The 26946-nt window shown below is 49.1% G+C and overlaps 3 protein-coding genes across 9 annotated transcripts in view; 1 reads left to right on the forward strand and 2 right to left on the reverse strand.

Moving 5' to 3' along the window:
* Window positions 1-891: 891 nt before the first annotated feature.
* On the reverse strand, window positions 892-5950 carry VPS25 (vacuolar protein sorting 25 homolog). Its single transcript, XM_028094072.2, has 6 exons — window positions 5848-5950; window positions 5488-5633; window positions 4546-4599; window positions 3740-3828; window positions 2917-2992; window positions 892-1512 (listed from the first exon to the last, which is right to left on the reverse strand). Exons 1-6 carry the CDS (start codon window positions 5898-5900, stop codon window positions 1400-1402), a joined length of 531 nt encoding a protein of 176 aa, XP_027949873.1. The 5' UTR covers window positions 5901-5950; the 3' UTR covers window positions 892-1399.
* Window positions 5951-9523: 3573 nt separating this feature from the next.
* On the reverse strand, window positions 9524-11448 carry RAMP2 (receptor activity modifying protein 2). Of its 2 annotated transcripts, none has more exons than XM_088028260.1 (4): window positions 11132-11448; window positions 10629-10694; window positions 10107-10299; window positions 9524-9977 (listed from the first exon to the last, which is right to left on the reverse strand). In XM_088028260.1, exons 1-4 carry the CDS (start codon window positions 11229-11231, stop codon window positions 9722-9724), a joined length of 615 nt encoding a protein of 204 aa, XP_087884386.1. In that variant the 5' UTR covers window positions 11232-11448; the 3' UTR covers window positions 9524-9721. The 2 variants fall into 2 exon arrangements, with proteins under 2 accessions (XP_087884386.1, XP_027949813.1); XM_028094012.2 differs by having other exon boundaries at window positions 10107-10215; window positions 11132-11335.
* Window positions 10286-26946, forward strand: part of EZH1 (enhancer of zeste 1 polycomb repressive complex 2 subunit) — a 43322-nt gene continuing 26661 nt past the window's right edge. For 2 of the 6 annotated variants that reach the window (XM_028094006.2, XM_028094011.2), the window contains exon 1: window positions 22961-23042. The gene's annotated coding sequence lies outside the window, so the exon portion shown is untranslated. Of the gene's footprint in view, window positions 10441-22785; window positions 22908-22960; window positions 23043-23067; window positions 23282-23474; window positions 23779-26946 lie in introns of those variants that run through there. The other 4 variants (XM_028094010.2, XM_028094008.2, XM_028094009.2 and 1 more) reach the window with 4 other exon arrangements.

The raw sequence follows: 26946 nt of genomic DNA on the forward strand, positions 1-26946 counted from the left end.
CCCTCCCCTCCCTCGCCTCCAGGCGCACCCGCCTGCAGGCTCATTCCGAGGCGGACCGGGTACGAGACGGAGGTGTGTCCTCCCGCACTAGGGCGCAAACCTGTTTGGGGGCGGGGGGCAGGGGGTGAGGGAGGCACGATGCTGGGACTGGGAGAGGAAACGTGACCGCGGCTCTCGGGCCCTAGAAAGGGGGGTGGCACAAGGGAAGGTTACCACCGGCCTGCACGCCCCAGATAAAGTAGCGCCACCCCCTCCTGTTTGCCCGGGGCAGCTCCAGGTCGACGAAACAGTGGAAAGGTCTAGTTTTCTCCCAAGCCGCTGTCCCTCTGGGCTGTAGAGGGATGGGTGTGCGCACCCCAGGGCAAGACCCTCCCCCAAGCCAAGGACCCGGTCACCCATACCCTCCACCTCCCTACCTTGGCCGCAGCCTGGCCCTGGCCGCAGTAGCTGTTTTTGCTATGTGGGCTCTCCTTCCTCCTTCTGTTTGCCAAAGTTCCCAATAAACCAAAGTCCATGTCCGGTTTTCACCCCTTCAGGTCCCCTTGGCCTCAACTACCCCACCCAGACCAGAAGGACAGAGGGAGAGGCTTCAGAGTGGTTCAGGACTTTCATGGGGGGAGATGGTGAGGGAAGGGGAAGCCATTAAGTTGCTCCAATTCAGAGAAAGAAAGTCTGTCCCCAAGCTGTGTTCCATCAGCACTCCCCCACACAGCCCACCCAGCAGATGTAAAACCACAGACTCACTGGAGCCTGCCAGCACTGGAGGACCTTTTCATTTACAAAGGCCAAAGCCCTCTCCCCTCTCCTAGGCTGGTATTCACTCAGGGGGCAACGCTTCGCAGCTCTCCCCATGCCCATTCCAGTAGTAACTTCCAATGGCAGGCAGGCAAGTGGGGTTGAGCTTTTTAATATCATAAATCAGTGTCCAGCCTCGCCTCTCACTGCCAGGCCCCTTCCTGGGCCTCCTGTCTTCATATTGCCTGGAAGGCTGCCTGCAGCCAGGGCTTCTCCCATCCCCTAGGAAGGATCCAGCACCAGCCTGAGAGGGGAGGCAATAGCAGCTAAAGGGGGTGGGAAGGGGGAGAGACAGAAGCTTGTGCAGGCGTGCGTGTGTATGTACTTAACGTGTGTGAACACATGTGGAGTTAAAGGTTTACAGACCCTGGCTCAGGGACAGTCTAGGATGGGAGAAGAGGTAGGGCAAAGAGAAGCACATCTTTTCTCCCTGGCGCCTCAGCCTCACCCGTCCCCAGAGACATACACACGGAGTTAAGTGGGAAACCTCATCCCTGGACTGGAGCCCTTTTGAGTCTGGTGGAGTCACAGATCCAGTCTGTGGGTCTCCCTTTGAAAGCCCTAGAAGGGTGGGAGGTAAGAAGTAAATGGAGACAGGTCTCTGCTAGAAGAACTTGACACCTCGGCCTTCGCTGACAGTGATGATCTCAGCCTTGTGCTCCTGCTGTAGAGCCTGCAGAGCCCGAAGCAGGGTTGCTTCATCCAGCCCATGGAACTCTGGATAGGGAGAGATGGGGAGTCAGGGACACTCAGCTTCTGGGGGCTCAAGGCCCCTGAGAAGAAGAGTCTAGCTGGAAGCTGAGACCTGGAGGCTAGGGGAGACATGTGCCATCTATACTGCTGCAGCTGCCATCAACCCTTCCTAGGAACTCCTTAGAGTAAGGGGTGAAAGAAAGCCTGAGTCAGCATGAAATGAGAGTTCATGCTTATTCTCCCCTTCCAGGTTATTCTGTCAGACTCAACCCTCACATGTATCCCCCACCCCCATGCCATGAGTGTCTGATGTACAAGAATGACACCACCTGCTTGTGGGCCACAGAGTGGGGAACAGTGAAGCCTAGGAAGGTCAAGGTCCTTGTCACTGGATTCTGACCCTAGTTTCACACTGGTACCTATCAGGAGCACCTGTCCTAACACAAAGAAGTGTAGCCATACCTCTGACCAGGAGACTGTTAAAAGTCCAGCATGGGTATCTGCCCTTTCCTAGTTAAAAGGAACAAGGCTGGGAGCCAAGGGCCAGCTGAGTATCTGGAGATATGGCAAGATACTGCAGGGAGAGGTGAGAAGCAGGTGGCAAGCCCTAACAGGTTCGCACACCTCACCCCCTACGGGGGCCTACCTCTTGAGTCAGGGAGCTTGCTTTCTGAGGAAGCCTCCAGCTTTGCCCAGCATGAGTGGTGGCTGGGCAAGGCTGCAGCACTGAAGTCATGGGGTGATGGTGGGAGTAGCAAGCAGAGGCCTGCAGGGCAGGGGGGTAACAGCCAAGAGCTCTAAACTTTGTTATGGCAGCCAGGGCCTGGCAGAAAGGGGAGATGCCCTTTTTTCCCCAGCTGAGACTGGAACTTTTGGTGATCCTGGGGATCAGAATATGAAGCCAGAGATAAAAGAGCTAAGAATATATTTACACTATGTAAAAAATGAAACAGTATACAAATCCTTGCCTGGCCCGAAACCAAAGTATTTAAAAGGCCTGGGGGTGGGGGTGGGGGTATAGGCCCAAACCCTTCAGCTGATGCCCACAAATCTTGAGCCCTCTATAAGTATAAAGGGTGAAAGAAAGGCCTGTGTCAGCAAGGAATGAGATTTTCGGCTTAATCTCCCGCCCCAGTTCCTCATTTGGCATCTACACCAGTAATTCTTAACTTTTCATGGGTCACAGATACCCTTGAAAATCTTTTAATATAGACTCTATCCCTAGAAAAATGCACATACATCCCCACAGACAAAACTTGGGAGTATTTTGGATATAAATTCAGGTGGTTTAGGGAAACCTTGGACATGGGTTAAGAGGCCTTGCATCATGTATTTGGAATTCAGAGGCAGGGATGGGAAGTCTGACTGTCAAACAAAGACTGGAGAGGATTCAGATGACAAAACTGGGGGGAAAGGGAGAAGCATTACCCTCATCCTCTGTGTCGTCCCCATTGGTCAGTTCATATAGGGTGAACACGGAGTTGTTCTGGCCACTCCTGGAAACCTATGGACACAGAAAACAGGGATTGAATAAGGACCGGAAATCTCCTGGGAGAAGGTGAGCTCACCAGCTCCACCTATCTGACCCAGGAATGGCACCTATTCCCAAACCCAGGCTCACTGTCACCCTGGCAGGAGTGGCCTAAACACCGCAAACCCCACAGGTGCTATATTTATACGTGTACACACATGCACGGAACCACTAAACCACAGGCCTTCACATGTCTGAGTAGTGATCTCTCATTCTGTTTTCCTGTTCAGGAATAGGTGGCATGAGTTTGTTATATTTGGGTTGTTGATGCTTCTTCCCCTCTTCTCTCCCCTGGGAAAGTTTAGGGCTTGTGGTGCAGAGAGTTTGTCCCCACACCCACACCAGTTCAGAATGTTTCATTCATATGGCAGACAACCCCAAAGGGTGCAGAGGGGGAGGGGCCCCAGGCTTTTTTTTTCCTCCTTCCTTTCCTCATTTATCTTCTGTGGCCAGAGAATCCGGCCAACAATAGTACTCATGGTTCCCAGCACTGCATTCTCCAAACATGGCCTCATGTAGCCTCTCGCCTCCTACAGTCAAAGGCAGGGAAGTTCTATACAGCCAGGGAAACTGAGTCACTGAAAGAGGCTTGCCTGGAAGACGTATACTTCCTCTTTTTGCCCCTTCCCACTTTGCTCAGTCTAGACCTGGGAACACCAGGTATCTGCTGAACGTAGATACGATTCTCTGCCATGGGTCACTGTGGCAGAATAGTCTCACCCACTGATAGATGAGTTTCCCCCATTCTTCTGGCCTTCGCCACATGATCAGGAAGCTAGACTTGTTCTTATCCAACCACTCCAGGTTCCCTGCAAAACAGATACTTATGAAAGCATCTTATGCTAAAGGACAGAAGGCAAAACCAAGGTGGAACACAGTGGAAGAGACTCAGCTTTCAGAAACGGAAATTCAAGATCTGTTTTATTATTACTATCTGCAATGCACCAATTCTCCTTCTACCTCTCTCCAGGTCTCAGAACACAGATGGAGACACTTCAGTGGTGAATACCAATAGGGAAAAAGGACCTGGGGAATTGGACTATCTATCTACTGTACAGAACACTATGGGCTCCAAGCCAGGGAGAGAAAAAAGTTGTTAAAAGCGAATACTTGTGGGGCACCTGGCTGGCACAGCTGGTAGAGTGGGTGACTCTTGATCTTGAGGTTGTGGGTTCGAGCCCCACATAGGCTATAAAGATTAAAAGTAAAATCTTAAAGGGGCGCCTGGGTGGCTCAGTCGTTAAGCGGCTGCCTTCGGCTCAGGTCATGATCCCAGGCTTCAGGGATCAAGCCCCACATCGGGCTCCCTGCTCAGCAGGAAGCCTGCTTCTCCCTCTCCCACTCCCCCTGCTTGTGTTCCTTCTCTCGCTTTGTTTCTGTCAAATAAATAAAAAATCTTCAAAAAAATTAAAAAAATAAAAACTAAAATCTTAAAAAAAAAAAAAAAGGCAAAGACTTGTGCCAATCTGCCCTCAGGAAGGCCCAAGTAGGAGGAAAAATAAGGAAATCTGAGGACCTGAACCCACCTTTCTTCCTTAGTTCCTCTAATACAACCTGGATTGATTCCACAGGGAGTTTCCCTGGTTTAAAGTTAAGGGAAGGGCATTGATGGACTGAGTTGGGTGGGATAAAAATTCTCAGGGCCAGTATCATGTTGAGAACCATCTGTCCCCTTCCTCTCCCTCCCACATACATATATGTGCAATTCCCCAACAGGCTATAAATTGGCATTTCCTGGATATCGGGGGGAGGAAGGTAAAAAACTAGTCCAATTAAAGGGAAGAGCTTTAGGGACGCCTGGGTAGCTCAGTTGGTTAAGCGGCTGCCTTTGGCCCGGGTCATGATCCCAGGGTCCTGGGATCGAGTCCCACATCGGGCTCCTTGCTCAGGAGGGAGCCTGCTTCTCCCTCTCTCTCCTTCTGCTTGTGCTCTGTCAAATAAATAAAATCTTTAAAAAAAAAAAAAAGGGAAGAGCTTTAGAAATGAATAGTACTATCACCTGTCACCCTCTGTCCTCTCTCCTTCCTTCAGACTTTCTCCACAGATACTTTAGGTATGAATCAGGCAGCAAAAACCAATGACCTTTACTTCCTGGGAGGAAGAGAGTAGGTGGAGAAAATTACTAAAGGTAGTACCAGAGTTTGAGCTTCACTCAGTAAGAGGACAGGAGATTCAGAGTCAAAAGGGCTTGGGTTGAAAAGCTTGGAACTTGGCTTCAGGGCAGAGATTCTAAGACCTGAATGACACCTGGGTACTTGTCACTGGCTAGGACAAGAGGGTTTGAGGCTGCATTTGCATTGGGGTTTGGGGATAAAATGGAAGTCAGCTAACACATACTAGCTCTTTCCCAAGTCCAGTTTGGGTGGGAATCTGCCTACGGTGGGTGAAGGGGGGGTGTGAAGTCTGGGCATGTGGGAAAGCGTGGAAGTGCATGTGTGTGGGCTGTGGAAGAGCCTGAGGGAGGATACGCTGTAGCTTCACGTTGTTGAAGAGCGGGCTCTCCTGAGCTTCCATCACCGTCATGCTGGACTGTTTGTGCAGGCGGCAGAAGGACAGGACCAGCGAGCACCAGGCGGCCAGCTGCTTCTGCCGAGTGTCCACGTTCGGCTGCAACCTGCCGGGTGAAGGGGGTGGGGCGCAGAATTAGAGGGCGTGAGAGAGCGAGAGGCAGCACTTGCCGGAGGCGCTTCTGGGGGACAAAGTGGGGGACTGAGGGTGGTGGCGATCGGGTCCTTTCTCCCCCTCCCCATTTGAAGCATCAGGGCTGAGCCCGGGGTCCGGGGCAGGGGAGGGAGGCACAGCGGGGCTTCTCGGGGTCTGAGCCTCACGTAAAGAAGGGCGGGAAGCGATACTGCCACGGCCACTCGAAACTCATCGCCATTGTAGTAGCCCAGGAAACCCGGAACCTGCGGGCAAAGGACTTCCGGCCTCCGCTTCGGCACGTCCGGGCAAAAAGCACAGCAGAAAGGTTCCGGACGCCTCTTCGGAGAGGGGCGGCCCAACGGAAGGGATCCTGCTGATCAGCCAGTCCCTTACCCTTATCCTAAAAATCCTTTTAGAGCCCCCGAGAAGTCTTCTCATTCAGCTCTAGAGAAGGGCAGTGACTTCTCCAAAGCGGCACAGTTTGATAGAACTGCCTAGGCTTGTTTCCCCTCTGCTCAGCTGCTTTTAATATTAACATCCATGTCAGTTGCATTTAACAAACACTTCACAATTCCCCAGTCTCTTCAATTGCTATGTCCTTCGACCGCACCATTCCCTGGTCTCCTGCGGCACCCGTAGGAGCACATTTGTACCTTTTATCGCTGGAAAAGTTTCGGCTTCCATGATTCAGAGCTGCCCGCTTTGACCACAGCCATCTATCTCTCACGCCCTCACTTTCCTAGTCTCAAGTCCCCAGACCCATTTTGGTCTTATTTGACTCCTTACCCAGTCTAGACTACCCCATTCTGTCCCCTTGCTTGCCTACCTGCTGTCACTTAACAAACCAGGGTTGTTGTTCCTCTACCCCTCCCCCAACTCCTGCCGATTTGTACCACTGGAAGAAAACCACAGAACATGCTGGCTGAGCCCCAGGTTCCGACTAACCTCACTGCTGGGCTCTCAGTGCAGCCCAGCACTGTCTTTTATTGACTCCCTGTCACATCCCTCCAGGTAACTCTTCAAATGTTTCCATTCATCAAGTCATTCCACCTGTCTCCATCTTCTTTCTCTCTGCAGAATGCCCTTCCTATTTTGTGAACTTGAGGCCAAGCATTTGAAGCTCCTGGTCGTTCCTCCTCTGTCTGTCACCACACTTGATTCTTCCCACAAGAATTCCTTTCCACTCTTACGTCTTTCTTTTGGACTCAAAGGAAGAAGTGTCCCTCTTCCTTTACAAGACCAACCCTTTGGCATATCTTCTTACCTCTCCTTTCCTTTTTTTTTTAAAGATTTTATTTATTTATTTGAGAGAGAGAGAATGAGAGATAGAGAGCACGAGAGGGAAGAGGGTCAGAGGGAGACGCAGACTCCCTACTGAGCAAGGAGCCCCATGTGGGACTCGATCCCGGGACTCCAGGATCATGACCTGAGCTGAAGGCAGTCGCTTAACCAACTGAGCCACCCAGCGCCCTTACCTCTCCTTTCCAACTGCCTCTAGGACTTCTTTGTATATCATCTTCCCTCTTTTTTTTTTTTCCTCTGGCTCCTCTCCCCTAGTTGACAAACATGCTCAGGTCACCCATATTTGAAAATATGTACAGTTTCCTTGACTTTGTCACCCTCTCAATTTCCTATCTGATCTTTAACCTTTCCCCCACTCAAGTCCATCCTTCATTGTGCACAGTGCCTGATCTACCAAAGTGCCCAGCAAATATCTGTTGCATGAATGGATGAACCATTCAATTGATAATGTTCTTTCAAAGGGCACTATCTCCTTTGCTTCCATGGCACTGCTTTATGCTTGTTCTGCCACTGTCTCTCTGATCTTTCTCTTTGTCTCATTTCCCCCTCATTCTTTAAATGTGTGTATTTCCTAAGACTCTAACCTCAGCTTTCTTTTCAACACACCCTCTGTCTTGAGAACTTTCATCCTTTTCATGGCTTCACTTGGCATTTCTGTGCAAAACACTCCTAAATCTGTATTTCCACCACCACCACCACCACTCCTCCCATTTCTAACTCTCTGTGGGACATAAAAGCTTGTTCTACTGGCAGCTCATATTGTACATCCAAGAATCTTCTTGCCAGCTCCTCTTCCTAATAGCCATTTTCTATCATTACTTCCATCATTGCCCTAGTAACTCAGATTCAAAGCCTGAGTCAGCCCTAACCTCTCCTCTCCTTCATTTCCAAATCCTGCTGATTCCCTCCCTTGCTTTTAATCATCTCTCCTACTTTTTATTTTCTACTTCCTCATTCATCACTCCTTTGGCCCATGTCCTCTTTTTCTCAAGCCTGGAATATTACAATAATTTCCTAATTCACCCCTGTTTTTTTTTATTCTCTTCCCTAGGGGAAATGCACTCCATCTTAAGGTCTAGTCATATACTAATTCCACAATCACCCTCCTGTGATCACACCTCAGCTAGATGTGACCCCTCATTTTTTTGCACTTAGATAACATTTGGTTTGTATCCCTTGCATGACTCTCATCACACACTCCATTGCTTTTGTTTATTTGTGTACGTGTCACCTCCCCTATTAGATGGAAGCCATTGAGAGCAGAAACTAAGCCTTATCTAACTTATTTTTCCAACAAAATATACCGTACACAGTATCTTATACCAGCATGCCCTTGATGCATATTAGTAAAACACAGGAAGGCAAATATGGGCCAAGAAGTGAACAGATATATCCCTGGGGAAGACCAGTGCATTCGTGGAAACAGAGGAAAGACTTATCTCAGGTGAAAACTTAAAATGCCCCAGGAAACAGAGATGCCTCTAGAGAGACAGGCATGTCCTGAGAAGAGAAGTCTGTCTCAGAGGATGAATAGATACATTCTAGGAAGCATACAGGTATATATCTATGGAATGGATGGGCATGTCCCAGGAAATGGATATGCATGTTCTCAGAGAGGTAAATATTTCAGCAAGGGAGGGGGGGAGGAAAAGTCCCTGAAGAGGCTCCAGGTGACATAAAGAATAAATAGGTGTGTTTATGGAGAACGAAGTTGTTCTCTTGTATTTTTGATGATCTGGAAGAACTGGAGGTTACGGTCCTCTGTCGAACAACTGGGCCTCACCGTCTGGGGAACATGTAAGAGGGTATATGAAATAATGAGTTCAGAGACTAGGTATGTCCCTAGAAAGTGGGAAGCTGTCTTAAGGGAGTATCAGTATGGCTTAGGAAGCTGAGAGCTGACTTAGTTCCAGCTAAGAACTAGTGAGTGCTATGGAGATGATAGATGTCTGATCCCAGGGTCCAGTCTCCTCAGCTTTGAGCTTCTTCCAGATCATGTCCATCTCCTGGCTGTTAGCTCTAGTGGACACCAGGAGGCAGTGTGCTGCCAGGCTATAGGCCACACCCCCAGGGTCCAGGACAACATAGGATGAGGCCAGGGACCTGGAAGGGGAGTCCTGTGGTGAACTTAGTAGAGTAAGTCCCCACTGCCCTTGCCCTCAATCCTGAGGTCCTTAGGGATGGACTCTTCTTGGTCATATCACAGTTCCTATTCCCGGGCCCTGGGAGTAAACTGAGGCATGAAGAAGAGGAAAATTCGGAGCTCCTGGATGGTCCCCCTTCCTTCTTGCAGGAGTCACAGCAGAGATTCCACCCTTGCTCCTCCCCCCACACCTCCCCAGCTGCTGTCCAGACCGGAAGGGAGTCTCTTTCCTGTATGTTTCCTGGTGCTGGCTTTGGGTAAGGACAGGAAAGGCCCCGCCTTGGGAGGAAGCAGTGGAGGGGGTGGCCTTCAGGTGGGGGGAGCCGGCAAGCGAACAAAACAGTGCTGCTATCCAGATTCTTCCAGTTCCGCGGCCCAGAGCTGTGAGAATGGCAGAAACTCTGGGCTGGGGAGGGGACAGTACAAAAAAAAAAGTTTTATTTTGAAGATTACAGAACTTATGCCGTGACACCACTTGGTTTCCATTTCCACCAGTCCAAGGATCTGTGGTGGGTGTGGGAGTGAGAGAAAGAGGCAGGGCAGGGAGGGGAACAGAGACCTGGTGGTGGCAGGGAGTAGGTTAAGATGGCTGTGAAGATAAAGCTCATACCACCCTAGGCCTGGGCTTCACTGTCTTTACTCCTCCACACCACAAGGGTGACGAGGAAAGGGATGAGGCAGATTGGGGCTATGATCATGGCCAGGAGCACATCCTCTGGGGGGTCTGATAAGGTGGGCTGCACCAGGGAGCAGTTGGCAAAGTGGATCTGGTGAGTCTCAAAGATGATCTCTTCTGCTCGGGGATTGGGGAAGCCCAGGTGAAACACTTCTGCAAAATGCTCCAAGCAATACTGTAGGTCGCTATAAGGCCTGGGGGTAAGGGAAGACTAGAGTGAGTATGGGTTGGGCGCAGAGAGGGGAATGCCCCACACTCACTCAAGGCCCACCCACAAGGAGCAGGCCCCACCCCGGGCCCAAGCTGCCGGGCACTGCCCCTACCTGCTAATCATGGCCCAGTCACACCAATCCTTGGGGATAGAGTCCATCTGCTCCTTATAAGATTGCCAGCAAAACTGGATAGTCCTCTCATAGTTCTCCATCTTGTCCTCTGTGGGCACAGATTGCTTCACACTGACCACACCCTTGCCCCTCCCTCCAAGCCCTCCGGTCCAGGTATTTCCACTGTTCCTGTCTTCAAACATGGCAAACACCAGGAGAGTCTCAGAAAGTTTTCCAAGGAGTCTCAATTCAGAAAAATGTTAATGCCTTCCAGGTGCCAGCCCCACGAGGACATCCACACACTTTTTCTGGGGTCTTCTAACCCACCTGTGAGGTGAGCCAGCTCAGAGCTGGGTGGGGGTCATGTGGGATGAGGGAGAAGGACCACAAGGAACCCCCGGAGAGAACAGAAGGGGTGTTTAATGGGCTGCCAATTGGGGTTGTGGGAAAGGGACCCTCCCCTCCGACCTGGCTCTCCTCTCGTTGCCCTAGGCCACCCTCCCAGAGCCGTGGAATACACACCTTTTGTCTTCAAACTGCTTTCAGTGGGAGGAACCTGAGCCAGGGACTCCTGGGGCTTCAGGACAGCTGTGAACAGAAATGGGAGAGGGAGATAGGATGGCGGGGATCTAAGCAGTGGAGTCTGGAGGAGGGATCTGAGACCCTAGGAAGTCAGGGCTACTTTCAGAAGAGAAAAAGGAATAATCCAGGCCCCCAAGGGGTGCCTCAGTGACTGGAAGAGAGGGCTGATACTAGCTCTCTCCCACTCACATCTACACCCCAAATCCTCTTCCTCCTCCCCAGCCCCAGACCTCCCAAGACCTCTCCGCGGGGCCCCGGCATCCCAGGTTCCTACAAGAGGGAAGCAGCTCGCGCTGAGCCCTCACCGAAGTGGGGCCGGGGACGGTCTGAGGACAGCGCTGTCCCGCCCGCACCCTAGGGCCCGTTTCGGTCTCGGCCGTCCAGCCCCCCTCCCCTCCGGGCCTCCCGCGCCTCCCACACCGGCCCCGGGGCGCAGCGCTCACCGCCCAGGAGGAGGAGGAGGCGGAGCGCAGCCGGTCGCCGGGCGCGGGTCGCAGGGAGCCGCGGGCCGCCGGCGGCGCGCTCAGCCCGGACCGAGGCCATCGCGCGGCGAGCAGGCGAGGAGGGGCGGTGGCGCTGAGCCGGGCCCGGGCGGGGGCGCCTATATCCCCGGCCCAAGCCCCAGGAAGCCGCGCCGCTTCCTCGCAGGGGCTGGGACGGCTGCGGCCACGTGGGGGGCGGGGGCGACTCCCGGGGCCGGCGAGCTGGAGGGGGAGTCGCTGCCCCACCCGGCCCTGGCGCCCGCCGCTCCCTCCGCGGGGTCGACGTTGGCCCACTCTCTCCTCTAGCTCACCCTGCGGGGCTGGACAGCTCCCCTCGTAACCCCAGAACCGGGATGCATTTCCTGGGCTCAGCCGCGTGGCGCCCAGGACTCGCCCGGGTCTCCGAGCATCCGCTCCTGGGACCCTATCGCCCTTTCTCCTTCGCTGCGGGGGCGAGGAAGGGGGTTAGCGACCTGCTCTCGCGGACCTGGAGGAGAAGGAAGGGACTGGGAGTTCAGAGGGCCTCTCCACGCCTCAGTATCTAAGGCAGGGGGTTGGGGTTGCCCTGGGCCGTGGGGGAAGGGGCGCCTGGAGCTGGGCTCAGAATTCCCCTTCCCTGGGAACACCCACTGATGTTAGCCCGCCTGCCAAAACTGGGGAGGAGGAGATGAGGGAGCCAGCCCTCCAGAGTCGGGAGAAGGCCTGGGGATAGGGGCAGAGGGGAAACCAGAGTCCAAATACCCTCTCTTCCAGGCACCTCGTGGGACCTGGATCCACAAACCTGGTTGGGGGGAAGGGCAAAAGTAAGATTACTTCATTCCTCCTAAGAAAGTGGCCACAAACCGGATTGGGGGGAGGGGCAAAAGTTAAAGATTACTCCATTCCCAGGAAGAAGGTGGCCACTACTCTTCAAGGCCAAGGTTGTGAGAAGGGAAGGGTTTAGAACCTACTATGGGTGACTTCATTCACAAAGTGGGTACATTTTTGTTCCCATTTTACGGGGAAAAAAAGCTAAAGCTCAGGGGAAAGAGCTCAGAACTTGAGCTCAGAAGCTCTAAATCCCACTTCTGTCTTCCTGCTCCACAACCAGATAGCCCAGAATGACTTTGGTTACCTTGACAATCTGTTTCTCCCCATGTAAGATAGGGACATTATCCTTCTCGATAAGCAGGAGTGAGGATGACATGTGAAAGGGCATTGCACTCACTCAGTGGATGTTTCCTTTTCTTCTTTCTTAAGGACTTGCCTAAGGTCACACTGCTGGGAAGCAGCAGGCTGAGCCTGGGGCCCCAGGGGCCCTGACTTCTGCTACACCACAGCTGTCTCTGTGTCCTAAGCCAGAGCTTCATTAGCTTGAAGCAGCCGAGCAGCCCAGGAGCTGGTTTGGCCCTGATGCTCAGCTCCAGACACAGCTGTCAGCGCTGAACTTTGCTAAATTACTCCCAGACACTGACCCCTGGACTCAGCTGCTGCTCTTGTCCCAGTTTACTGATTTCTGCCCACCACAAATTATCCTTCATGATCTCTCTTCAAATCTTCACCTCAGGGTCTTAGGCTCTTGCATAATGGTCACTGAAAGCCTGTAGTCCTCCTCCATCACTAGGGTCAAGAGATTGCCTTAGTAAGGCATCTGGAAGAAGAAAGGAGGTGGCCCACTTGGCATGAGCCCCAAAGCCCTCCTGGTGATAGTCATCTTCTGCAATGTGCAGAAAAGAGCTAGACAGCCTCGGAGTCATTTTAGGCCAGTGACTAAATCCATTTGTGTCCTCCCACCCAAGATTGCCCTTTTCAAGAAGGAAACATGGTCAGGAGGGAGATTTCTGGTTGATGAGATGGGAGGCGGAAACATGGAGGGACAGAAATAAACCAGCCATTTCCACTGGGGCTGGGGCCAGAAACACCTGAGTCCACTGTGAATTAGGACTGGGGTTGGGGTCAAGATGAAAGTTGACAAAAACAAACGGGTTTTAAATAGGGCAGTATGGTATCATTGATAAAATCAAACAAACAAGCACTGGTTAGGATTCTGAAGGCAGATTCTGTCTCTGTGTTGCTGTGTCATCTTGGGCAGGTCATTTCACATCTGTGGAGCTCAACAATTTCACGTGACATTAGAGTCAAAAGGTAATATATAGGTGACTCCGTAGAAAGTGTTATCTTTAGCCTGGAGCTGGGGTTAAGTTTGCAACATGATGTGGAGGCCTCCTAAAGGGAGCTTGTTGTAGTCATTGCTGAACTTGGGAGTCTAAACCTTCCTGTTGGAAAATCTGGGAATTTTCCCTCCCCCTGATTTTCCTCTTTCCCCTTTTGCTTACCAGTTGGTTGTTTGGCTGTTTCATGGACCCCTGGGGGCATCCTGGTAACTGGGGGGTCTGCTATTAGGGTCCTTTGGGGCTGAAAGAGGACCAGAGACCTCACTTTCCTCTTCCAAGTTGCCATACAGAAGATAGTCCCATGTTGTGCAGCGAGGGGACAGAGAACGGCTTCATCAGGAACAAAGGCTGGTTCTTTTATGGAAGTCCTGTTTTCCACCCCTGGGGGCCCCCTTCCCTTCCCTTCCCTTCCCAAGCCCACTTCTGCCTTAAAATATATACTTTTTGCTATAAGAATATACTTTTTAATCGCAAGTAATACAAAAGTATATATTCATTGCAAAATATTTAAACACAGAAAACTTTATACCCTCATTCTTTTCTCACTCACTTCCCTACATTTTTTGGACTTAAAAAGCATAAATGGGATTTAATATCTCCATTGTTTGGTGACTTGTTTTTTTCTTAATAATATGTCTTGGGCTTCTTTTCACAATAGCACATATAGACGTGCTTCTTTCCTTTTACCTGTAGTATAGTATTACCTGTAGTCTTTGTCTTATATCCAGTGCAGACTGCTCTTTGTTTCCTACACACCTCCTTAGTCCTCTGTCCCTATCCCACACCCACTCCTAGTGCTCAGGAAGAGAGGGATCTACTTTTGGTCCAGCTGGACATTGACCTGAGATTTCTGGCCCCAAACTAGATTGACTTCTGCGTGGGAATCCTACTGCCATGTAAATTTCCCTTCTTGTTAAAGGCAAAGGAACATCCTGCCTGAAGCAAGAGGAGAGGTGACTTGAACCTTAGGAGTGACATTTCTAATCTTCAGCCTTCCCCCTACACACTCACACACAAATCCAGGACAACATGGGGGGGCGGGGGGGAGTAAAAAGCACTGGGGGCCTCCTACACAATGAAACTGCATGCAGAGCATCCTGGGATTACCATCTCTACGGTGTAGAAACATTCACACACGCTGGCCTCTTCCCCAGCTGTTTGCAAAATAAAGAACAGAGCACAGGAGAGGATGTGGGGGAGAGTCAGGGTCCAGGGAGCCAGAAGTCCTGGCTGGGAGGGGCTGATCCTTCCAAGCTGGAGAGAGGAGACAGATTTCTTTAGAGGGCAGGGAGGCAGCAGGGATGACCAGAAGAGCTATAGTCAGGGAGCCAGCTAGCTAAGGGAGGGAAGACAAAGGTGTAGGGACACAACAACTCCATCTCTCTCCATCTCCTCATCTCCAGAATGATGGCACACTCCGTGTGAGGAGACTGGCCATCTCTCAGAGGCAAGAATGGTTATTGGAGAAAACTTTGGCTCTCAAGTTGGTAAAAAGCAGAGAAAATGATCAAGCCATATTCCTCATCAATGCCAGGGACTTAATAGTAGCTACCATTTATTGAATAATTACTATGTGTAATTGTGTTCTCTGACACACGTGCTGAGTGCTTTGCAAGTATTTCTTAAAACCTTACTACCATAACATCAGAGTTATCTTATCAGTGGGTAAAATGGGGAAACAGGAGTAATGTGCCCAAGGTCTCAGAGGTAGTAATTGGCAGTCAGGATTTGAACTTAGGACTGCTTGATGATAACTAAGCTTCATGCCCTTTTCTTTTTTCCTAAGATTTTATTTATTTATTTGACAGAGAGAGAGAGAAAAAGAAAGCACAAGCAGGGGGAGCGGCAGGCAGAGGGAGAGGGAGAAGCAGGCTCCCCGCTGAGCAGGGAGCCTGCCGTGAGGCTCAAGCCCATGACCCTGAGATCACAACCAGAGCCCAAGGCAGATGCTTCACCAACTGAGCCACCCAGGCACCCCTAAGCTTCATGTCTTAAGCATTATGATTTATCATCTACTTCTCACTCTATATCCAAATACTGATTTCTTACTGGGTCTTGGAGATGGGGTTGAAAGAGGAGAGAAGGATAGTTTCTTCCAGGACCAGATAGACCCCTCCAGAAATAAAAAGATCCTGTTTCACCCAACTCTATACACACAACCTCTTCCTCCCTTCCTTCTCTGACCCAGGCTAGACCATGACATCACATGGTGGAGGCTGTTTTTCTGAAGAAGAAAAGAAAAAAAAACCAGACCAGATTTATAAGGATGACATTCAGACAGCATGACTGAAGAGGATCATGGCCAAGTGACCATAGCACACGCCCAGCAGTGCTGAGAACACTGCTGGTCCCTCGACACCTGGGGCTGACTCATGGTTGCTGTCAGGACCCAATGCCAGATGCCAGGGTTGCTTTCACTCTTCCTCCATTGCTCAGGACTATCCTATGAAACCATCCCCAGCAACCCTTCTACCCATTCCCAACACCCCAAGAGTTTTGAGGTTATATAACATGGGGATGCCCCCAGGATGCCTGGCAGTATGCTCAAATTGTTTCATTTAAAACTCACAACTCTATTAAATTAGGTGCCATAGGGTGTCTGGGTGGCTCACTCATTAAACTTCTGCCTTCAGCTTGGTGAAGGGTCGTCCTGGGATCCCAGGGTCCTGGGATCGAGCCCTGCATCAGGCTCCCTGCTCAGCGGGAAGACTGCTTCTCCCACTCCCACTCCCCCTGCTTGTGTTCCCTTCTCTTGCCATGCCTCTCTCTGTCAAATAAATAAATAAATAAATAAATAAATAATCTTCAGAAAAATAAAAATGAATAAATTAGGTGCAGATTTACACATGAGGAACCTGAGGCTCAGAGAGATTGAGTAATTTGCCCAAGCTCCTGCAACTCTTATTGGCAGACATCCAGATCTTGATGCTGAAGCCTAAGTCCTTAACCTCTGCTCCACAATACCTGATGGACGCCAACTTGCTAGCCAACCTGCTAGAGAGACCCAAATAGAAAGGGATGCAGAAGACCAGCCAGAAGGGCAACCAAACAGAATTGCTCATGGCACCGGGGCGGGGGGGGGGGGGCTTCTCTCAGTGAGATCCCTCTTCCAACTATGCCTGCTTCGTTTATAGACAGTATCTTTTTTTTTTTTTTTAGATTTGATTTACTTATTTGACAGAGAGTGAGAGAGATCACAAGTAGGCAGGCAGAGGGAGAGGGAGAAGCAGGCTCCCCGGAGGCAGGGATCATGACCCTAGCTGAAGACAATCGCTCAACTGATGGAGCCACCCAGGTGCCCCTAGACACTATCTTTTCTTTTTTTAAGGTTTTTTTTAAAAAGATTTTATTTATTTAACAGAGAGAGACACAGCGAGAGAGGGAACACAAGCAGGGGGAGTGGGAGAGAGAGAAGCAGGCCTCCCAAGGAGCAGGGAGCCCCATATGGGGCTCGATCCCAGGACCCTGGGATCATGACCTGAGCTGAAGGCAGACGCCCAAAGACTGAGCCACCCAGGCACCCTAGACAGCATCTTTTCACATCCTTTTCCCCAAGACCTTAAAGCATTGGATGGACGATGAAAAACACTCATGACGTTATGAGAGAAAACATTTTCTAGATCATAACATCCAACACATGTTAAGCAAATATGGCAGTAGGAGTATATGTTTGTTTAACACGTATGGTATCTGTGATGTGAGCTTAAGTAATACTACAAAAGGCAATATTTTCCTCACCTGCAAAATGGGGATAATAAAAATACTTATAAGATATAAAGCACTTAGAGCAGGATATCATTGTTATTATTTATGATGATGATGATGATTTCCATTATCTTAGTGGCACACTTTGGAGTCAAGTGGGCTTGAGTTTGGATCCCAGCTCCATCACTTATTTAGCTGTATGTGACCCTGTGCAATTACTTAACTCCTCTGAACATATTTTCTTATCTGCAAAATGGGGTTACCTGTGTGTATCTCACTCAGCAGTAAAGATAATGCCAGTCGAGCATTTGACCGAACGTCCGGTGCTAGTAAGCATGTGATAAATGGTATTTACCGTCATATACTGTAACATATATACTTATGACAACTGCATTTCCAAGATATTCTGGGATCCTTCCAGTTCCATAATTTTGTTCTTTTCATGACACAGCACTCCTTTTATTTAAAAGAATATAGTGTTTGGAGCCCGATAGAATTCCAGCCCTTGTACTTACCAGCCATGTGGCCATGGCCAATATTATCAATCTCCCTGAGTCTCAGTGCTCTTCTCTGTAAAATGGGGCTAACAATGTCCACCTCTCAGGCATCTGCAAGGATTACACAAAATAATGTAGGTTCACACACAGTCCAATATCTAGTGATTACATGAATGTTAAAGGTGATTTGTTAAATATGTAAATAAATGCAATTTAGGGTGCCTGGGTGGCTCAGTTGGTTAAGCGACTGTCTTCGGCTCAGGTCACGATCCTGGAGTCCCGGGATCGAGTCCCACATCGGGCTCCCTGCTCAGCAGGGAGTCTGCTTCTCCCTCTGACCCTCTTCCCTCTCGTGCTCTCTATCTCTCATTCTCTCTCTCTCAAATAAATAAATAAAATCTTAAAAAAAATAAATAAATGCAATTTATGTTTGTTCCTTTATGTACAGTGTCATGGATATAATCTGTAGATGTGTATAATGTACTTTTCTTGCTCCAAAAGCATCTCTGAAGCCTGGTATGCCATCCTAGCTAGAGTGGGGTTCAAAGGGCCATAGCATTAGCAGTGTGGGACCCTGCTGATAAGCCAGGGAAGAGAGAAGAGGAAGTTACAGAAACAAGAGGAACTCCCCCTTCCTGTCTGGTTAGGATTTGTTTGTCTTTCACACAGACTGTTCCTTACTGATATGGGGGTCTGTCGAGTGTCTGGCTTTGATTGGCATCTCCAGCACACAGGGAGTAAGGAGCCCCTTACCCTTCAGGAACTGTTTTCCTCTGAATTTGCAGAGTCCCAAACACATTTCTCTTTCTGGCGCCACTGGTGAGAACAGAAAGCTATGGAGAGAATCCAGAATCATGATATCAGAGCTAGAAGACCTCAGAGAAAGGAGGAGGTAGAGGGACGAGGTTCAGAGCATGGGTTTGGGGATCAGAATGACTGGACCCAAATCCTGGCCATACCACTTACCAGCTGGGTAACCTTGGACAAGTTCCAGAATCTCTTTAAGGCTTAGTTTCCTCAGCTGTAAAATGAGGATAAGAATACTATTGACTTCACATGAAATGAGATGACCTGTTGTAAAGCACTCAGCACAATGCTGGGCACATACTGAATGGACAGTGTCTGAAGGCTATTATCACTTTTCTAGTTCTGCAGTTTTATAGTTGAGGACCCTGATGGCCGGAAAGGAAGCACAGCTCATTAGCTGTCCACCCGATCGGGGCTACTTCCCAGGCAAGGCTGTGCCAAAGGCGTGTCCCGTGAGATCAAGGCCCTGCATTCACTGTGCCAAGGGAGCAAGAACGGGCAGCACCACCCTAGCTGTGGGGTTGGAGATTTCAGACTATGTGCAAAGCAAAGCATGAATCCCACCCAAGTAATCCCCAAAAGAGAAAGTCCCTTCCTGCTGGAATTATTTATTTTGTAATTAACAAAGGCTAAGGAGGCCCTTTCTAAATTTTGGCTTGCAGGCTCAGAGTTTAAACTTGTAACAGCCACGAACAAGGGTTTATTGTGGGCCTGTTCTTACTTGCTGAATTGAATGCATTATTATGATCCCTATGCAACTAGGGGTCAGGAGCTAAGTACCTGGGGCGGAAAGCTGTGTTTTTAAGATCAGAGGACAAAGTGTCCAGGAGTGGAGAGGCTTTAAAAATTGAGCCATGTTTCCAGGCTCAGTAATGTCCAGACCTCAACTTGCTTTGGAGCTTCCTTTGCCTCTAAATATTCAGGGAGAGGTCTGGCACTTCAGCTGGCCCCACCAAGGCCTGGGCAGCAGCCCCAGTTTCTGGTGACCTTCACGCAGGCTTTTAGGTTGTGCTTTGCTTTGTTTTGTTGTTTGTTTCTCCACAGCAGGGTGGCCTTTTCCTACTTCTGGGTGGGAACTGGGGGAGGGGGGAAGTGGGGAGTGGGGAGGCAGGAGGGAGGAGAGTTTGCTCCCATCTCTGCAGCTGTGTTTACACTTCCCTGTCAGGCACTGTCTGGGGCCCAACCTTTCCTCGGTCCTCTGTGTCCCCTCGGAGAAACGCTATTTGATATCCCTGTGGGCTTTACAAGGGAGGGGCAGAACGAGCCCAGGGGTCACCATCCAAAGGGACCTGGAAGGAGGAGTGGAGGAAGGTTGGAAGGGAGAAAGGAATAGTGTAGAAAGCACTGTTTTGAATTCTGGGAAGCATCATCTTCTTCCCTTTCTACCAGTGGCCTGAAGACCAGCAGGGGACAAAAGTACATTTAGAACTTGACAGTCCCAAAAGGAACAGAACACATGATGTGTCATTTCTAATCACCGGATTGAACAAAATCTTGTTTTGTGATGGGGATGTGAGTGCACAGAGCAAAACAGTCTTCCCCAAGGCTTCACTGGGGCCCGTGGTCAGATACAGCATGTTAAAGCCAATAAAATCATGTTAAAATATATGCAAATTAAAAGAGATTTAAGAAAATGGTCAAGTAAATAATGCTCTTCTTCTCTGGGGAGCAAGTTGAGCTGGTATTAATCAGTAGTATTGCTGGACTCTCAGCCAAGCCTGGGAGAATGGCTGCCAAGGCAAATCAGGCATCAGGTTACAGAAATTAAACACATAATTTTATTTTTCCGCAATAAGGAACTTTCAGAAAAAGAACCAGCCCTATTAGGCTCCTCAGCACACTTTGTCCAGTTTCTTTCGGCCCCAGAGGCTTCCAAGTTAAGAGCAAGATGAGCAACTGGAGGCCAGGAGTGACACAGTTATTCCTTTCTCCTATTAACTGCCTGGGGGTGGGGCTGGGAGGAGTGGGGCAGGGGTGATGGTACTGTTTTTCAAAGGTCCAGCTGCAAACCACTTGCCAACAGTTTTTCTATGAATTTATAGGACAAAGACCTGAAGGGTTGGGAAAAAAAGTTATAGAGGAAGAGCTGGCCAAACAAACATTGGCCGGTAGTGTGCCATGGACCACAATCTTTAAGGAAGAGCCTGGTCTCAGAAAAACAAAAACAAAAACAAAACTCTCTCCCATCACAATGAGGAAGAGCCAATCAATAAATTTTCCCCAAGAACCCCATGCTTAATGGTGATATGGGAAGTTGCTTTTAAAATCCTCCAGTGATCAAGGATTACTAAAGCCCGGTTTAGTCCTGTGTCAAGTATCATGGTGGATAGGAAAGGGGTAATAGTGTGGGAGTGAGCATGAAGTGGTACTGGGGTTGAAGCAGGGGGAGATCCAGGAGGGCTGGGAGGCTTAGTGAGGAGGTGGAACTTGAGCTGGGCCGCATGACTCTGATCTACAACTTTGAGGTAAACCTCCTCACCATCCTTCCTTTCTGCTTCAAAATATTTCTGTAGCCACATATTCTTTGTTACCACAAAATATCTTGTATCTTTCCTCTTGTCACTTGGCTTACTCTCTTAAAGCAATGCTGTCCACTCCCATGGTGTTAGCCGATGGTTCCCATATCTCTTCCCAGTCTCAGTCCTGACATTCAGATCTTGTGAACAGCTCTCCTTAGATAATCCTTTTTTTAACCTGCTACCTCTCTCCCCTTCTTTTAACCTGACAATTTCAACAATTATTTATGTGGCATAACGATTGTGAAACTTGGTTACACAATGGGATCACTTGGGATTCTCTTAAAACTCTTAAAGCCCAGGTCATACCCCAGACAAATTAATCAGCCTCTCTGGAGGTGGGAGGCAGGCATCAATAGTTAATAAAGCTCCCCAGCTGATTTAAATGTGAGCCACACTTGAAAACCACGGATCTAGAAGGCAGGGGGGATGGAAAGGAATATTATTGCAAATTGCTAAGTATGAAGGAATATTTGCTTTGATTTGGTAATCAGATAGAGGCAAGAGAAAAAAAAGCAAAGCCAAAGTTTCTGGTATAAGGAAAAGAACCCTAAATCTGGAATCCAGAGACCTGAGTTTAAGCCCTGACAGAGAAATTTGTCATCTGTGTAAAGCAAGTCTTTTAAGTTCTTTAGGCCAGAATAGTCTTGTGTATAAAACTGAAATCCTCCCTACCTATTTCATTGAGTTATGAAGATTATCTGAAAAAATAAACATTATAGGCTTTCGTAATTATGTACTTGGAGACAAATTCAAGGTAATGTTATTTTGTATTTTACGTTTTTTTCCTAACTTTATATTTTGAAGTAACTTCAGGTTTACGAAAGAATTGCAAATGGTAGACAGTTCCCATATGCCCATCAGCCAAGTTCCTCAAATGTTGAGGAAGTACAATTGCCAAAACCAGGAACTGAGATGATAAACTACTTTTAACTAGTCTACAGACCTTATTCTAACTTCATCAATTATCCCACTGGTGTCCTTCTCGACCAGAATTCAATCCAGAATCACACAATCACATATTACATTTAATTGTCATGTTTCCTTAGTCTCCTCCAATCTGGGATAATCTCTTTCTTTCTTTCTTTCTTTCTTTCTTTCTTTCTTTCTTTCTTTCTTTCTTTTCTTTCTTTCTTTCGATTTTATTTATTTCTTTAATGGAGAGAGAGAGGGAGCACAAGAAGGGCAAGCAGCAGGCCAAGGGAGAGGAAGAAGAAGACTCCCCACTGAGCAGGAAGCCCAACCTGGGGTTCAATCCCAGGACCCTGGGATCATGACCTAAGCCGCTTAAATGACTGAGCCACTCAGGTGCCCCCTCACTCTTTGTTTTTCACGACCATCACATTTTTAAAGATGCTGGCCAGTTACCTTGTAGATCACCCCTTATTTTGGATCTGTCTGATGTTTCCTTATGATTAAATTCAGCTTATGCATTTTTTCAAAAATACTACAGAAGGGATTTTGTGCCCTTCTCATTGCATCATATCGAGGGGCACCTAATAAAACTGTCTCTCATCACTAGTGATGTTTTGTTTTGTTTTGTTTTGAATTTTAAGGTGATGTTAACTTTGACCACTTGCTTAAGATGATGTCTGCCAGCTTTCAGTCCTGTAAAGTTACTATTTTTTTTCCCCTTTGTAACTTATAGGTATCTTGTGAGGAGATACTTTGATACAAGGCTATTCATTTGAATCTAAGTGACTGGGAAAGCTTTTGACAGAAATAGGGAAGCCGGGTGTAACTAAAGCAAGAAGGATAATTTAGAGCTCGTAGACGGGTGTTTGGAGGTATTGGTAGGTGTGAGGGATCAGTATGAAGGGGTTCCGGGTTGGTTTCAAATGCTGAAGTGAAACGTGGCTTGTCGCCAGCCTGTGAGGATGGTGCAACCGCTGCATAGGGTCTCCAGAAGATATTAGTAGCTCTGGGAGGCTCCCTGAAAGCCCTTCCCGTCCCCTGACAGAGCCGACTTGGAAACCGTCCGACTCGGACGGCATCACCTGGGACTCCTGAGTTCGGAGTATTGGCGCCAAACGACAGACGTGCGAAGAAGGAAGCCCAGGTGGCCCCACGGGTGGGGCGCGGGCGGCGCAGTGCGCAGGCGCCGGGAGGAGGCGCGGGGCGGGGCCGCGGCGCGGGGGCGGGGCCGCGGCGCGCAGGCGTCCTAGCGGCGGGTCCCTGCGGCTCGGGATGGAGGGTGAGTGAGTAAACAAGCCCGGGCCGGGCGGTGGGGCCGGGCCTCGGCACCTCGCCACCCGTGGCCTGAGGGAGGGAGAGGCGAAGGGGTCAGAGAATTGGGCGGAAGCGGAGGGACACACTGCCTGCCTGGCCGGGGGTAGCGGGGCGCCCCCTCCCCATCCGAGGGCTGGAGGAAAGGGGGCGATGGGACGAACGAGCCCCCGGCGAGGACCGCGTCTGAGGCAGGGAGGACGGGCGGTGTGTCCGGGGGAGGAGCGGCGAGGGCGGGCCCGGGGATGGGGACTCCCGTTGGAGGGCGGGGTGGGGCGGGTGGGCGGGAGCCCCAGAGCGGAGAGGGCGCGGGTGGGCGGTGGCACCTGTGGGGGCCGTTAGCGAGGTGGACTCCCAGGGACTTGGGGCTATGCACTGGGAGGGCTAGAAGCGGGGGCTGTTTGTGATGACTTTGGGGGTGTTGAGGAAGGGGTGGCAGTAAAAACAGGGCTGGGACCAACGTGAGGCGAGGGAGGTTCCTAGGCTCAAAATAAAAGGGGGCGCGCACTTTCGGGGTCCAGCGGGTGCGGAGTGCCTCTTCACGTTTGCGCGCTAGGCGCCTCGCACGCCTCTACCCCGTCCCGGCTCCGCGTAGCAGGCTGGCCGCTTCTCTCTAAATTTGGTCTCGCGCCAATCCCTGCCCACCCCAGAACTCTCCTGAGGATCGAGTGATAGAAGGGGAAGCGCCTTGAAGCAAAGGCAAGGTGTTGTATTTGGGACATGGCAGTTAGAAATGCGGGACAAACTTATTTCTTACTGAGAAATTGTTTCGGGGGCGGGGAGGGAAAGGGATGTAGAAGGATGTTAGTATCCCGGTGGAATATGGAGAGTGGGCTTTTGATGGGTGACAGGTAGGATTGTAAATGGGGTAGCTGGGTGGGGAGCCTCGCAATTGAGGGGCGCGGTTGAGAGAAAAGAACCGAGGTCGATGAACAACTGGGTGTGTGCAAAGACGGTGTGGAAAGTGTGGTCTCTTCCTCCTCGGTTACTGCAGTGATGTCTTTGAAGAGAGCTCCCACCCCCACCGGTGCTTTTAAGTTTAGGAAACCGGCACTGAAGGAAGTTTCCAGCCGGAGAAGGTGCTAACTCTATCAGAGGTTTCTGTGAGAGCTTGTCTATTTTAAGCCTTGGAATCCACAGGGCTGGGATGGTGTGGCAGTGATAAAAGAGATTACTTACTTACATAGAAGAAGGTGTACGTTAGGAGATAAGTACTTTTTTTTTTCCCCTTTTAAAACACTTATAATAGAGGAAAGGACCATCTATAAAAATGTAATAATACTGTTAGGATGAGTGTGTGTCTCACAGCCACTGTAAATTAACCCTCCGAGGCAGGGATGTTTGCCTGTTTTATTCACTGATATAACCGAAGCACCTAAAATAGTGCCAGGCACATTGTTAGGTGCTCAGTAAGTATTTGTGGAATAAATAAATAGTGGGTAGATCTCTGGAACTTGGAGTCTGGAAGTCTGGATCCTAGTTCTGCTACGAACTGGCAGAGCACTTTTAGACCCATCATGGAACTTGATGCTAAAGCACAAAACTCCCTGAAGTGGAAATAACTTATTCACTATGGTGTTAACTTTAATTCTCTTTGAAACAGCAATAGAATAAGGAGCCTCGGATTAAAAAATGAAATTTTACTCCCAAGAAGACTTTCATGAGAAGGGAAAAAGTGAGAAAATGTGGTCAGACTTGTTTCCCTTATACTTACTTGCCTTTGAACTAGCATGCCTTTTTTTTTTTTTTAAGATTTTTTTTTATTGGGCGCCTGGGTGGCTCAGTCGGTTAAGCGGCTGCCTTTGGCTCAGGTCACGATCCCAGGGTCCTGGGATCTAGCCCCACATCGGGCTCCCTGCTTGGCGGGAAGCCTGCTTCTCCCTCTCTCACTCCCCCTGCTTCTGTTCCTGTTCTCGCTGTGTCTCTCCCTGTCAAATAAATAGATAAAATCTTGGGGGGGGGGAAGATTTTTTATTTTATTTATTTATTTGACAGAGAGATAGAGAGAACAAGCAGGCAGAGAGGCAGGCAGAGGGAGAGAGAGAAGCAGGCTCTCCGCTAAGCGAGGATCCCAGGGGCTCGATCCCAGGACCCTGGGATCACGACCTGAGCCAAAGGCAGCCGCTTAACTGACTGAGCCACCCAGGCGCCCCATGAACTAGCATGCCTTTTTAAAACAATTTAAAATAATCAATTTTGTCTATTTAATTCTTTTTTTTTAAGATTTTATTTATTTGACAGAGAGAGACACAGCGAGACAGGGAACACAAGCAGGGGGAGTGGGGGAGGGAGAAGTAGGTCTCCAGCGGAGCAGGGAGCCTGACGAGCAGGGAGCCCGATGTGGGGCTCGATCCCAGGACCCTGGGATTGTGACCTGAGCCAAAGGCAGACGACTGAGCCACCCAGGCGCCCCTGTCTATTTAATTCTTGAGATCAAAAATTTGGTTTCCTTAGTCCTGTGGGTAACAGTTCTGCCCTTGCTTTGTGTCTTATTGAAGCATGTAACACTTCATTTCATTAAGTGTATCTTTGTCCTGTCTTGGACTAAATGTAAAAAGTTTCTAACTGTTGGCTAGCAACTTACCAAAAAAGATTTGAGGCGGCAACACTAAAAACACATTACATTTTCTACATAGGGTAGTTAAAAACTAAAAAGAGGGGAAAAAAGGGTATGGAGAAAGGTGAAGAGGAGGATTAGGATTGAGGGGAAGGTTTAAAAAGGAAAAACTGCTCTTAGGGAATGCCTTCATTCCAGAAAGTCCCTAGTTTTTTTTTTTTTAATTTGTCCAAACAATATCTGAATATTGGTTCCTTCCTACCTCTTTACTCCATCAGCCTGTCATTTGGGACCTCAGTGCTCCAAACCTTAAAATCATGAATTACTGAATGGGTAGTTGTTTGTGTGTGTGTGTGTGTGTGTGTGTGTGTGTGTGTGTGTGTGTGTGTGTGTTTAAGATTTTATTTATTTATCTGAGAGAGAGAGAGAGAGTGGGAGGGGGAGGGGTAGAGAGAGAAGCAGACTCTCCACTGAGCAGGGAGCCCGATGTGGGGCTCCATCCCAGGACCCTGAGATCATGACCTGAGCCGAAGGCAGATGCTTAACGACTGAGCCACGCAGGTGCCCTGGTAGTTGGGGTTTAGTGCCTCCTGTGTGTGGTTCTCACACTTGCCTTAATACTTTGATTTGAAATGGAATAACTAAAAAGTCTTTTTATTAAATGATAATGAGCAATCACTGAAGATTAGGCTTTGTGCTAGTGTAGTACAGAACCAGCCAAGGTAGGGCTCTAGCCTGTTAGGAGACTGCTTTAACTCTTCTAAGTCAGCATTACATATCCTGAGAGCCAGCATTTTCCTATGGGTCTCCTAAAGACTCATCCTGCTTTAATTTTTACCACCATTGTCTCCAGTGCAAATGACCTGATTCTCTTAAGCAATGCTAAAAAATATTAATGCTATAATTTTCTTTTAAATAAAAATTCAGGATCACAGCTTCCTGTTAGTAAGGTTCTTTCTACATGCAGAGTGCCCAGAAGCTCAAACTAATAACAAATGTAAATAACTTGGACGAGTGGGAGGGTATAAATTAAAGATGTGCTTAAAAATCCTAATTGCAGGATCTCTCAGGTTGTGTACTTAGCCACAGAGTTGATTTTAATGGAATGTTGATGAAGTTGGTGATCACCGAAATGACTCAATTGTGTTTCTAGAGCTCTTTGCAGAGATAGATTCACCCCTATTGTTTGTTTCAACTCCACCATGAGCTAAAAAGGAAAGAATGAGATGGAAAATTAAAAAATCTACAGTGCCATCTGCCTCTGAAGCCTTACTTAGCCTGTCGTTTGATAGAATTATTTGTTGTAAAAGAAAGT

The sequence above is a fragment of the Eumetopias jubatus genome, unplaced genomic scaffold, assembly GCF_037043125.1.
Source record: "Eumetopias jubatus isolate StellerSeaLion01/CBP00866 unplaced genomic scaffold, mEumJub1_p1.0 scaffold_10, whole genome shotgun sequence".
Taxonomy (NCBI): domain Eukaryota; kingdom Metazoa; phylum Chordata; class Mammalia; order Carnivora; family Otariidae; genus Eumetopias; species Eumetopias jubatus.